This window comes from Zalophus californianus, chromosome 6 (genome assembly GCF_009762305.2).
Source record: "Zalophus californianus isolate mZalCal1 chromosome 6, mZalCal1.pri.v2, whole genome shotgun sequence".
NCBI lineage: Eukaryota > Metazoa > Chordata > Mammalia > Carnivora > Otariidae > Zalophus > Zalophus californianus.
In genome coordinates, this window is record NC_045600.1 from 31,233,593 (window position 1) to 31,247,622 (window position 14,030).

The window sequence follows — 14,030 nt, forward strand, 5'->3', positions numbered from 1 at the left end:
AGAAGCACTTGAGCCCCTGCAGAATCAGGTGTGGGGAGTAGGGAGTTCTAAGGCCAGCCTGAGGAGGGGAAAGAGACGTTTAAATACCTGGTGCATTTTTTTTAAAGATTTTTATTTATTTATTTGACAGAGAGAGATACAGCGAGAGAGGGAACACAAGCAGGGGGAGCGGGAGAGGGAGAAGCAGGCTTCCCAAGGAGCAGGGAGCCCGATGCGGGGCTCGATCCCAGGACTCCGGGACCATGACCTGAGCCGAAGGCAGACGCTTAACGACTGAGCCACCCAGGTGCCCCTACCTGGTGCGTTTTAAAAAGACTCAACAAAAGAGGTTTCTGGCTGAGTTGGTTATCAAGAAAACCATACTTCCAAACAGGGACTGAAGGCTTAAGAAACTGTCAGTGTTCACTCCCAGGTTTGAAATAATGCTTTAGACTAAATCAGAGGAGTAACATTTAGAACACAACTGAGCACAGAGAAGTGGTGTTTAATCAAGGCATCCAAAGAAAGGATGGCCAGAGAAAAGAATTCCTGGGAATTCAGGGGCCAGGAGAGAAGAAAAAGGCTCCCCCAAACCCAGCACACAAACCCAGCAGGTGCAATCACCAGGGACACCACTGGAGGCAGTACTGGAAACGTCCCTATTTGGTTGTAATTCCATCGAAGGATTCGAGCTCGCCTCTCCCCACCAGCCACCCTAGGAGGGCCATAAATGTCCATGTGACAGGACCGGGCCCACCAAAAGCTTAACAATTTAGAGAGGACAGACGCACATGCATGCAACTCTAATGTAAATCAAAGAAGGAGGTGGTAAAAGGTTAGCTTTTCTATTAGCCTGGGCTGTCCTTGTCCGAGACCTCTTATTCATCTGAGCACTGGTGGCAACTGGTGGAAGGTGAGACCCCGGGGCAAAGAAGAGAAACAGAATCAAAAAAATAAGGAGGGGGGAAGGAACAGATGGACATCACATATCTAGCACAGCACTGTCCAAGAGAAATATAATGTAGCCACACAGGTAATTTTAAATTTTCTAGTAGCCACACTGAAAAAGTAAAAGGAAACACATGAAATTAATTTTAATAATCTATTTAAGCTACTATATGTAAAATACATTAGTGATTATTACATCTCAACATGTAATCGATACACAAATTTATTAATGAGATATTTGATTTTTTTTTTTTCATTAGTAAGTCTACACTTACAGCACATCTCAAGTCAGACGAGCCACACTTCAAGCTCTCAGTAGCCATATGGGGCTTGGAGCCACTGTCCTGGACAGCACAGAATGTGGGGAAGAATCCGTGTCTGAGTGCCAGAGGAGGCCTCTGGGGATCAGAAAGCAGCGGAGAGGGTTCCCAGCCACAGCCCAGGGCAGGAGATACAAGGAAAAGCAGCAGATGTGGACAAAGGTAGCCCTGGGCACTGAGGAGCCCTGCAGGTTGCTTTAAAAGGCACAGTTGCCATGCTTTCAAAATTCCTTTTTTTTTTTTTAAAGATTTTATTTATTTATTTGACAGAGAAAGAAAGCACAAGTAGGCAGAGTGGCAGGCAGAGGGAGAGGGAGAAGCAGGCTCTTCGCTGAGCAGGGAGCCTGATGTGGGGCTCGATCCCAGGACCCTGAGCCAAAGGCAGCTACTTAACCAACTGAGCCACCCAGGCACCCCTCAAAATTCCTTCTTGATATGTGAAGGTCCAATTCCACTTCTAGCCCTCAAGGGTTAGGAGCAGAGCCAGAGAAAAAGCAAGGTAAAAACAGACAAAAAGGGTATTCAAATCTACAGTTTGGTGTTTTGGTTTGGGTTTTTTTTTACATAAAACAAGGAAAGTAGTAATTACTGCAAATAGACAGCATATTACATGTGCCAGGCACTCTTGTGAGCTCTCTCTTAACATGAAGCAGGTACTATATTTTCTCCTAAGAACAATGAGGCTCAGCTGAGTTGAGAAATTTGCCACAAATCACACATTTGTAAATGACGATGCTGGAGTCAATAGGCACTCTGGCTCCTAGGCTCCATTCTGTGGCTCATCCCCTGATACACGAGGCCTGGAGCTTTTGGAACATCTAGCTACTCTGTATGTGAAAGGACAAGTCATACTATAGCGTGAAAAGGCTAGCTCAAATAGGAGGTGATTCTCTCATGAAAACCTCCCAAGAAAGTTGGGAGTGGACATTCCAGACAAATGTAAAGAGGCAGGAGTGGGGGGGGTAGTGATCACATCTGACTACAGACAAAAGATTTCTTCTGAGGCCGCCTTTAAAAATCTCAGTATTAACATTTATTGACCAACTACTAAATGCCAAGCACCAGTCCAAGCACTTGACATGTGTAACTCATTTAAGTTTCACAAAGACCCTGTAAGAAACGTATTACTACAACATTATACAGATGCGCAAATTGAGTGAAGAGAAGTTAAGAAACTTCCTCAAGGGCACCAAGCAGGAAAGGGGCAGAGTTAGGATTTGAACCCAGGAAGGCTGACTTCCCTCTCCACGACACCAGGCAGTAACAGAGGGTCTCTGAGCCCACTTTCTCCTCCCCTACCCACATCCTGGAAAGGGAGCCCAGTGACAGTCTGGGTACTGCCTGTGGACAGTGTCTCTCTGACACGAACCAGGTGACCTCTGAGGTTTCTTCTCACATTTGCAAATTTGTCTTAAGTTGGTTGAGTGGCTGGCCTCACCACCTCCTCACAGTTCCTTCATCAAAGTTCTACAGCCATGGTGGTTTTAAATAGAGGACAAGGTGTGAGGCACTTGAGGAGAAGCAGGCTGTCTGTGCAGAAACTCCCGCATCCCTCTGGGCAGATTCCTGCCTCAGCTGTGTAGTGGGAACAGGTAAACAGCAAGAGGAGTTCACTTACTCAGGGATACCCAAGAGCTGCTTCTGTCCCTGGCTCTCCCTGGCTTTCGGCCTTCCTGACCCCCCACTCAAATAGTCAAAAGTCTCAAACGGGAGGCAGCGAGAGGGAAGAGACAATTTCTCATGCCATTTGCAACCTTCCTCTTCTCTAAGACAAACCTTCCCAGCACTCAGACAGGAAGCCATTGTCCAGCTGGGATCCCTTTTCTCATGAGAACTTCCCACGCGTTGGGGGAGGGTGACTGCCACAGCTCAAGCCTTTCCCAGGGTGTGGCCCTGGGGCTGGGGTGGAGAAAGAAGGGGGAACCCACCACCCATAGTTTAGGCTGCCATACTGCTCCTCCCAGGCCCCCACCCCCATTTTCCCTGAGAGAGGCCTAGGGGAAGTCCTGCACTAGGAGACAGATGGGTAACTCAAAAGTGGGACTGGCTTCAGAGCCTGTCAGTCTTATCTTGGGTCTGGGTCCCTCCTTCCCTCCCTCCACCTCGCAGGAAAGGGGAAATGCAAGCCATGGCTTCAGAGCCAATGAAGAGGAACATCTTCACTGCACCTTGCTGCAGATCTGAAACTCCTAGCACCTGGAAGCAGCCAGCAAAGCCCTCAGTTGTTCTGAAAGAAGAAGTGCTATTTCTCTCCTCTGCCGGGACCCCTGACCTGAAAGCACATGTGTCAGCTGGAACCCCACCCATCGCTGGAGATTCAGTCCCAAGGTCACCCGCTCCAGAAAAACCATTCCAAAGAGCACTGCCAGGGAGAACAAAGCAGCACAGGGTAACGCTCACCAGCATGGGTCTAGAATGAGAGCAGGGGAGTCACACTGCCAACGGTTACCCCCCGTGTGGGCTTGGGCACATCTTCCGATTCCTCAGTTCCCTTGCTTGTAAAATAGGGATCCTAAAGTACAGGTGTCTACCTACAGGGTGGTTGTGCAGATTAATCACAAGTCCACAGGTAAAGCACCTGGTACTGGGTCTGTGACACATTAAGTGTTCAATAAACAGTAGCTTTATTATTCCTCCTTTGTTCCCAGAATGTCTTCATTCTTCTCTATAAACTATCACCATATTGTTGGTTCTGCAACAATCACTTCCTCATAGGTCAGTCCTTTCCCCACCTGCCCACTAACCCCACCCACCCACCCGGGCCCCAGGGCAAGTATGTGTTCTGCTCATTCTTTTTATCCCCAGATCTTGGCATTGAATCTGGCGGACAGTAGATGCTTAGTAGAAAACTACTCTGACTTGCAAAATTCTGCCCACATTTCAAGGTACTGTCATGTTTTTTAAACGCAAAGGGCCATATGGTTTCTGATTTGACATGAGGCAAGAGCAGGTAACAGCAGAGAGAATACCTCTGCAAGGTCCATCTCATGTTCTCTGAATCTGGTATATACCATGGAAATGTACTCCTGACCTGACAGGATCAGGGCCAGGACAGGTCAGAGCATGGTCTTGGATGTCAGCCAGATGAATTTAGGTTTGACCCAGGGGCCCGATCTGCAACCTTGTCAACTGCCTGAACTGTTTCGAGCCTTACTCCTTGACAGTCATGCCCACCCACAAGTAGTGTTTTAGAAGAATGACAAAACTGCTTACCTAAAAGATACTCGCATGATGTCTGGCACATATCAGGAACTGATAAACTTTACATTCGTTTTCACATAGCAAACTAGGCCTTGACCTCTGGTTTTTGGAATGGGTTAGGGCAAAGGCTCTGGCAAAGATAAGAAAAAAGGTTGTCGTAGGACTGTCTGGCTATCTGGAGACAGGACAGGCAGAGAACAGAGCAGGGTGGGCACTTCGTTGGGGCGGGAGGTGTCTTTCTTTGCTTCCCCCTTGCTCCAGCTCAGTAACACCAGCCCCTTTCCCTATTTGCCTTCTCAGCAGAGCAGCCTGGGCTGCTCTCTTGCCTGACAAATGGCCTCCGTATGGCCTGTTCCCCTCTTACGTCCTCCTGTTCTCGCAGCTCAGGGACCCAGGGAACAGGCTGCCAGCTGTGGCGGTACCTCCACCTCTCCCCCTCCTACTATCATGACAGCTAAAAGAAGGGCGGCCAGGAGGACCACTGGCCTTCTTCCTATTCCCTCCAGGCCCGGGTGTCACCCAGTGCAGTGACCTGCAGAGCACAGCCCCCATGACAGTGGGAGGACAGCAAAGCTAGGGAGCCGGGCCACCCCATGTGCATGAACAATGTTTCTATTCACCCCTTGACAGTGGTAGTGATGGAAGGGTTAAGGGAACGCAGATGATGTTTTCTTTTTTTTTTTTCAGCAACGGCTACTTTCGGGTCTCACCTCCTTCACCCTATCATCTCACTGAGCTACACCCGTGTTTGTTCTCCCCCCTCAGAGTTCCCCACCTCTGAGAGGATGCAGGCTAGTGCTCTGGAGGAGGGCCCCCGTCTGCTGCCTAGGACACTGTCCAACTCCAGAAGGGTCACTGATAAGCAGGCGATAATTAGCAGTCTGGCTTGGAGTCTGAAGCAGGGCTGGACTCAGGCACAAAGATCAGAGTTGTGGCTTCATTTCCAACACTACTGGTAACTCCTAATGCCAAGGACAGGGCCAAGCACACACAGTAAGCCTTCAAGAAACACAAATTTAAATTTAAGACAAACAATGATTTCTGAGGGTGCCTGGGTGGCTCAGTCATTAAGCGCCTGCCTTCGGCTCGGGTCATGGTCCCGGGGTCCTAGGATCGAGCCCCGCATCGGGCTCCCTGCTCAGCTGGGAGCCTGCTTCTCCCTCTCCCACTCCCCCTGCTTGTGTTCCCTCTCTCGCTGTGCCTCTCTCTGTTAAATAAATAAATAAAATCTTAAAAAAAACACACACAACTTAATGATTTCTGTTGTCCAACAGGGTAGAGGTAGAAGAGAGGAAGAGAATGAATATACATGTATCACCAGATACCACCCTGGGCACTTTAAAGCTGCCGTCCTATTTCATTCTCCTGTACTACCAGGAAGGTGATAGAATACTCAGTTTGCTCAGATGAAGAAACTGAAGCTTTGAAAAATTTAGTAATGGTCTGAGGTTACCTGGCTACTAAGCATTACGAGTCTGGATTCAAACTCTGGTTTGCCCTTCTCCCTCTTACAGAGAAACTCCTTGATTACAGATGCGAGCAGAAAAATTTATCCCAAGACCTACAAAGGTATGACATGGGGGTGGGGTATGACTGACAAAAGTTGCAGTGACTCCTTTCTGGAGAAGAATGTGAACAGGGGAGTTTACTTGTGCCCAGAGGACTCAGCTCATATCTCAAGTGGGCCTACATTTTTCTGGAGTAGTGGGGAAACAGGCAAGACAGTTTCCTTCACTCATCTCTAAATGCAATAAGCAAGCTATTTAGGGACTGCAGTCACCAAAACTGCAAGAGGAGAAGGTATGGAGGCATTTTCTGCTAAGAATGCAAATCTTCCTAGAAGGATGTGTGAAAGGAAGGTTGTCACTAAACACAGAACGAGGAGGTGGATTAGAATTAGACAGTGGGCTGACTTTCGGCCAGCTCCAGGAACACACAGGGTCACTGGGGCATCTCTGCCAAAGCCCCAAATAATCAGCCTCTGCCATGTGCCACCAGACAGTGAGTCAGGCAGCAGTCTGCTTCTCTCAGGTGCTCAAAGGACACTGCTACTCACTGAGACCCTACCCAACTTCAAAAGAATGAAAGGAAATAATCGGTATAAACTCTAACTACAGATGGTGACAGAGAACAGGTGATGAACTAATCCACCAACAAAACACCATAGTTCCCTGAAAAACACTCACCAGTAATTGAGGGGTAAAGATTTGAATGGTCTTTCTGAAGAAAGATGTGACTGGGTTTCCTCGTGACATATAAGGTGTAACTAACTGTGAGTCTGAGGTGTGAAAACTAAGGGAAATCTCACTAAAGTAGGCTCAAGATGCTCGAAGGGGAGGATGGAATGGATAGCCCTACCACTCAGTGTCCATTACCAGAAGAACTATCAGTCAAAGACCCCTAGCAGAACATCTCAATGTAAAAAATCATCAATTACAGGCCCCAAAAGGGAAATATGCATATTGCATCTCCTACAAGAAACTGATTACCCCTGCAACTCGGTCAATGAGAAATCGTCATCACCGTGAACTCTTGGTTTTCTCCAATGGACTTTTGTTCAAAACAACCCCTCCCAACTTCCTCCTCCATAAAATAAAGTTCCTCTATTTTGTTTGTTGGACTTGTCTATGGTTTTGCCATAATTTGCATGTCCCAAATTGCAATTCTGTTATTCCTGAGTAAACCCATTTTTGCTGGTAAAATAACGGACTTTTATTTTTAAGGTTAACAAAGGCACACCATGAAGTAAGCCCTGTACATTCTGTGGGGGCTCAAGTCGGGTCTGACTCTACTATAAGACAGGGACAGGAAATATAAAAGGAAAAAGTTTGTTTTGGGGCGCCTGGGTGGCTCAGTCGTTAAGTGTCCGCCTTCGGCTCAGGTCATGATCCCAGGGTCCTGGGATCGAGTCCCACATCGGGCTCCCTGCTCTGCGGGAAGCCTGCTTCTCCCTCTCCCACTCCCCCTACTTGTGTTCCTGCTCTCACTATGTCTCTCTCTGTCAAATAAATAAATAAAATCTTAAAAAAAAAAAGTTTGTTTTGTTGTTGTTATTGTTATTTAGGGAGAGTGGGGGTAATAAAGCTCTTACAACCTTGGCACATGGTGACAATGGGCATATAGGTAGATGGGAATCCGCAGTTACGATCTGGATATTCTTTCTCCTCTCTTGTGGGGGATGGGATTCTCTTCTTGAAACACTGGATCTTAAACCACTCTATCTCACACGGCCACCACAGGAAAAGCAGCTTATCAAGCCTTGCTGATTTCCTTTGTACCTCCTAGAAAGGGAACTTACCACCCTGTGCTACCATCAGTTGATAAGGATAATGAGGAGTTGAACGAGATCTCCCAACGTTTTTTTGTTCTCCACTCTTCGACATTTGGGTCTTTCTAAAGTTTTGAACCAGATGGGGCCACTGCGGTCGATGGAGAGGTTGCCTGCCACAGGGGTACTCCCTTCCTCCTCCCAGGCACAGGAGGTGAATCCTTCCCAATTGCTTTTCTCTGAGGCCGTATTTAAGCCTCTTTGAAGAAACTTTAAAAACAACGGGAATCCACTAAAATCCACTGCGAGGTCAAAAGCAGGGCACATGGCTCTCAAGGTGCTTTTCCACAAGACTAGGACTTGCCTCCCCTTTGATTTAGCCTGTGTATTTACCAGCCTGGCTCTAGCATAGTGTTGAGACTCCTTGATCACTTAAACAGAGCGGCCTCAAAACAGACTAGTGAAGTCTGGGCCAGGTCAGAGTCAGCAGCAGAATCTCAACTGTGCTCTTATTAATCATGCTGAGGCTTCTGCTCCTGTCACTGGCCTCTCCTGGCCTTTGGACCCTTGACTCTGTCTGCCAAGTCATTTCTAACTGACCAGTCCAAGATTCCTGGTCAGAAGATATTGCCTATTGCAGCCTCACCCATTCTATGTGTCAGTAGTTAACTATGTCCAGATGTCACACAGGTGGAAGAGAAAATACCCTTTAACTTTTTGTCTTCCAAAAAAAAAACAAAAAACGGGTTTAATAACTGTCACCCAGAAGAGAGTGAAAAACATTTACAAGTGTTGATTCTTAATCTCCCTGGGTTTCACTTTCCTAATAGGAATTATACTTCAGTAATTTAACAAATATCTATTAAACACATACCTACCAATGTGCCAGGTTGGTGCTAGAAATTCAAGAGTAAGTAATATATGGTTCTGTTCCCGAAGACTTTAGACTCTTTGAGGACATAGATAAGGAGCCCCAACCAGGTGATAGTAATAGAAATATTTACTCTGCTTATCTCCTAGAGTTCACGTCAGGATTACATTTACCCAGTCATTCTTTCCACAAGTTTTTACTATGTCCCAAAGCACCGTGGCAGGCAAGGGGAGAAGGAGGGTGGAAGAAATGTATAGATGAAAAAGGTACAGGCCCTACTCTCTGGGAGCTTACTGTCTAGTAAGTAACCATAATGGACACACATTAGAAATCAACATGGCATACGACAGGAAGTTCTGAAGAAGGACTTAGATTCTAATGAGGAAGAGATCAGGAAGGATGGAACAAATGGTATCAGAACTCTGACCTTTGCGGGAAGCAGGACCGTGACCATGGGATAAAGGGAGAGCGGGGAGATGACAGCACCGGCACAGGGAGAGAAGCAGAGCTGTGTGTGGGAAGCGGCAAGAGATTCCATGTTTAACAGGAGACAGCTGGACATTTAGAAAATCAGGCTGGCACCAGGACAGGGAAGACCCTGAATACAAGGCTAAGGAATGAAAAATACTGGGTTCCTTTTCCATAAAATGAGATTTTAAGGACCCTTCCCATTCTAAAATGCGAAGTCATGTTGCTAAAAATAAAACAGAAGCCTGTTCTCTAGAACTAATCCAGCGGAAGCAGCCAGCCATATAAATGTGCCTGCCTGCTGTGGAAACTATTTTTCAATGGAGCAGGGTACACTGGTGTGGTGGACTGGGGACAGGGAAGGACAGAGAGGACAACCATGTGAGTTTTCTGGTACAGATTCATCATGCTTCCTAAATTTGCCGGGGGGAGGGGGGGGTGCCAGGAAAGAAATGGAGGGATTGGAGCAGAGAAAAGGAACACAAAGATGTCCTTTGGTCAATTTCTTTCCCAGCGTTCACTCGCATGGCAGCAGATGGCCTATCCACACAGGACTGGGTCTCAGAAGGCAGCTGCTCCCAGGTTCTGGTTCTAACAGCTGGGGTTACAGGACCTCTCTGCACCGGCTGCATGCTAGAAATCAATGGGTTCCATTGTGCCTGCATGCATGCGCTCTCATGTCCAGGCTAATGCCCTACGCCTGCCTGGAAGAGGACTGGGAAAAATAACACTACACACTTTGGAAGACAGTGCTTGCAAATTAACGGAAAGACACAATATTATAAAGTTCAATTTTATTTAAATTACCTTGACTTTGCTAGGAAACTATTGAGATGCTAATTATTTGAGAGAGAAAGGACTTCCCCATAAAAGGGTCAATGGGTCAATGAGGGGGCAGAGGGGTAAATTAAAAGCAGAGGAAAATCACAACTGCCTCTGACCCTCCTCTTCTTTCTGCCTGAAATGCACGAAGGAATCTGGCTCCACCATACCAACCAAAAAAGCAGGCAGGGTGTTTCATGTATGAGAAAAGGCGATAAAAATCCATAAAACCATGTGTGTGTACACAGAGGAGTGTAAGTGTACGATTACATAATTAGGCACATTAAAGTATTTATGCTGCTGAGACTAAAAGCCCCTACTCAAAGGCATTCCACCAAAGTTGAAAGGGGAGAAAGAAAATAGAAAATAAAGCATCTAATTGCAATCTTCCACAGAGCCAGACATCCCCAGCTGGTGCCACAGCTGAATTCTCTTAATTAACATGTTGTAATGGCAAGTATGAAAGACACTGTATGCCTACCAACTCCATGCCGTGGCCAGCCAGCCATGGGAGAAGCCTGCAACACTGCTATAATTAAAGAGATTTTTCTCCTTCTATTATAGTACCCTGGTGTGGGGTGTCGGTTATTTTTTCTTAAAAACTTAGTTGCTTCAAGCACATACGTACAACTCCACATGCAAAGACGGAGGCTGCAACTGGAGAATACGAAAAAGGTCACAGCCTAGGAGCTAGCTGGTTTACTTTTGGTGGTGGTTTTCTTCTTACCTCCCTGAACTTGGGGCTTTACCAGTTAGAGAAGGCTAGCAATGTTTGAGAAGCCCAGTATTTTAAAACAGAAGCCTACCTGACAGCTTAAAATCATAATGTATCTAAATGGAAAAGAGATGGTAGAAATTAGCATATAAATGAATACAATGCAGGGGATAAAGGCATTAATACATCAGAGAAGTAGGTCAATAGAATGGATTCCCAAGGACGGACTCTCACAGTTCTGGAAGGGCCTTGTGCACTTAAAGAGAGGGTTTCATTTTTGTATAACTCTTAGTTATTCCAGAAACTGGTTATAGGTAGTCCCCCCATTTCCCTGAAAAGGCCCCCAAAGTCAAATAATAGGTTTACGTGTATCATAAGGAAGTCATGTTCTCAAAGCCAGACAGGATTGTAAAATGCCTAATTATACTCTGCCTTTTAGATACGATCTTGGACAATGTAGTTTGTCAATTTGATACTTTATTCTTTAATTGTTTATTCGTCTTCGCAACTGAGCAGGGCTGTTGTCAGCAAGTATTCACCTGACACAAAGGATTTCCTGCTTCCGGCATGCTCACTGAATTTTCGAAATCTTTTCCTCAATTCTATCAACTTTAGAAGAACCACCCTTCTTGAAACTACCATTAGCAATGTCTTCTTTCCATTTTCAACTCCTCCTTGCGAAAGGAAGGTCCCAAACACTCAAGGCCCCGCTCCCGCATATGTGGCTGTGCAGAGGGAGTCAGCGCGCCGCTCAGAGCGTGCTGCGGGCAGGCAGGCAGCCACACCTCGAGGCCGCTCCACAGTTTCTTCCCCAACTGCTGCACAAAAGTCCAAATTCATTACACAAAGGCAACTGGGGTGTCCGTTTACAACATACCAGGGTACATGTTGTGCCGAAGACAAATGTTTAAAAGCTGGCGGCTCTGTGTTGCTTCAGAACCACCTCACAAGGCATCAAATTTGGATTCCTTGCCTCCTTGTTCCCCTGGCCCCAGAGGCCCACAATCGTTTCGGTGAACTCAGAGACAATAAATTCTGAGGTAGGCCTAGATACAAATTCAGAATGTGTCTAGGATCAAGGATCTCTGGGCCCAGCACCCCCCCCACCCCCCCACCTGCATTCTACACAGAAGCCAGGGCTGCATCCAGGGCTGCAGCCTGCACCGCACCAAGGGAAGTCACACTAGGCAGCACCTGCCACAAGCCTGTTCCTCAGGATGATAGCTCATCCTTGGTTTCCCCAGCCTCTATGCCTTGTTGATAGAAAAGGCTTGTCACACGTGCAATCAAGGAGTCGGTAGAATCTTGGCAGATGTCTCCTGCCAGACCCTGCAGTGGAGTAAGTTAGTAGAACAATGGTTCCTTCCCCAACTGGGAGCAACTTGGCCTATGGGAAATGGAATCAGTGTGCCTCACAATCTCCATGCCAGTGGGTATTGTCCTCTGGTGCTAGCCCACGTGTATTTGCAGCCCTTCTGCAGAATCAAATGAAACCATACACCCCCCAAACTGCACAAAGGTTGCAGAGCAATTGATTCTGAACTCTGGGCCTGCTGCCTTCTCCCCCCTACCCGTCTCCCTCAATCTTTCCATCTTGCCTCACCTCTCAGAGAGACAGAGAAAAACAAACATAAGGACCACTAGACTCTCCACAAATGTGGGGCAGGGCCCCTAAAAGTCAAGCCCTGGTTTAGGGAGCACCCTCTCCCCCATCTATAATGAAGTGATTACTCAGAATGGTTTTAGCAGTTTATCTACCAGCAATCCAGAGCAGAGTACCTGGGGAAAACAGGAAGAAAGCACTGGTCTTTAAAGACAGTAATATGAGGTGGCAGCTGAAGACTCAAGGCTCCAGCCAAGTGTTCCCCCCAGTATCTGTTCTGGGCCAGAGGCCCAAACCCCTAGGCAGAGAGAACCAAGGCTGGCAGTGGAACCCCAGCCTGGCAACAGGCTGGGGTGATCCTCAAAGAGGAATTGCTTGCTGCCCAGGGCTGCAAACACAATGTCTACACTGGCCATGCGGTGGGTCTGTGCCAGGGAACTTGGGGTGGGTTGGCTGGGAGGGGCAGGCCCAGCCCAGGCCCAGCAGCTGGTATGGAAACTGTCATTCATTGCCTGACTTAAGAGAACTGGGCAGTACCTCCCTTGGCAACCATTCACTTTTCCCTCCCACTGGAAATTAATAGATCTTGGCGATAAGCATAACATGTTTATGCTTATTTGTCCTCAACTGCTACAATCTCTCAACAAAAATTTATTTTCCCAAGTTCCTTTTTTATTAAGAGCAACTACTAGATAGATACTCTATTAAGAAGAGCACATTTTGACTGGTCTTCTTTGATTTTACTTATAATCCAAAGTTACCCAAATTCCTTATTTAAAATTGTTAAGGGGGTACAGGCACAGGGGAAGATAACAGTATTCAACACTGGCAAGGGTTTTGGAAATAGCACTTTTACTGCTGATTAGGCATGAGGTGACTGGCGTCAACTGGACCTGAGCAGTAATCCCTAGTAAATCACATTCTACAATGATGCTGGAGGCTTGGAACCTGCTGCACATTATGCCTGGTCCCATGGGGCCCATCAGGGGACACTGCTTCTACACTGAGCAGGGCCTGGTTGGTCAAAGCTTTACTCAGGGTGGCACTCAACAGCTGGTCCTACTTACTCAGCCAGCAACAACCTTATGGCCTGAGTTGCTGTGCCCTGCTGGGGGAGGTGCAGAGGGCCATCGGCATAGGCCCCTGGGACCATGCTCATGAGAGCCAGAAGAAGCCTTCTACCAGGCCATTCCTCCCCCTCCAGTACCTAACAGCATGACTTCATTCCAAGAAGTATGAATAGAGTTGGGAATCCCTCCTACTGCCCACCGGGAGGCACACTCCAATTTACTCTAGTAGGCTAATCGTCCCCCCTCCCAAAAAAACAAAAACTCATATTTTTCCAATGCTTTCTTCTTAGAATCTTCGAAAGCCTGCCAATTTCTTTCTTTATGTATAAATGTTTCTGCTGGATATGCAAGGCTCTCCACAAAGGGACTCGTCCCATTTCTCCAATGCCGAGTCCCACTAGGGTACCTGCACTGGCCTTACTCACCCATGACCATGGCCTCAGATCAGCCCTCTGGCTCTTCTCAACTTCCCCTCTCCTCACTATCCACTTTCCCTCCATCAATTCAAACCCAACCTGCTGTGCATGGATGATCTTAATGCTCCCTTCTATAGGAATTTCCTTCCTCTGAGCTAAAACATCCATGGCCACACAACCTAGCACACAGTTACATACCATCTCTGAGTTGGTACTGCCCCTCCAAGGTACCGTGAGCATCTCAAAAGGGCAGAGAATCTGCCTTTACCTGCCTGGGCATATTTAAGGCACTGAAAAAACACCTGATGGAGCCTGTATCTGGAATGGCTGAGACCTCTTACAACATGGA

The 14,030-nt window shown here is 47.1% G+C and overlaps 1 protein-coding gene across 5 annotated transcripts in view; it reads right to left on the minus strand.

Annotated features, from left to right (window-relative positions):
• The window catches only part of SUSD6 (sushi domain containing 6), a 93,240-nt gene that overhangs the window by 15,488 nt on the left and 63,722 nt on the right, over positions 1 to 14,030 (minus strand). The window contains exons 1-2 of one of the 5 annotated variants that reach the window (XM_027571788.2): positions 5,224 to 5,410; positions 4,461 to 4,578 (exon numbers count right to left, since the gene is read on the minus strand). The exons of 3 other annotated variants lie outside the window; for them this stretch is intronic. In XM_027571788.2, coding sequence (XP_027427589.1) covers positions 4,461 to 4,491 — 31 coding nt within the window. In that variant the 5' untranslated portion in view covers positions 4,492 to 4,578; positions 5,224 to 5,410. Of the gene's footprint in view, positions 1 to 4,460; positions 4,579 to 5,223; positions 5,411 to 14,030 lie in introns of those variants that run through there. One more of the 5 variants, XM_027571787.2, reaches the window with a different exon arrangement.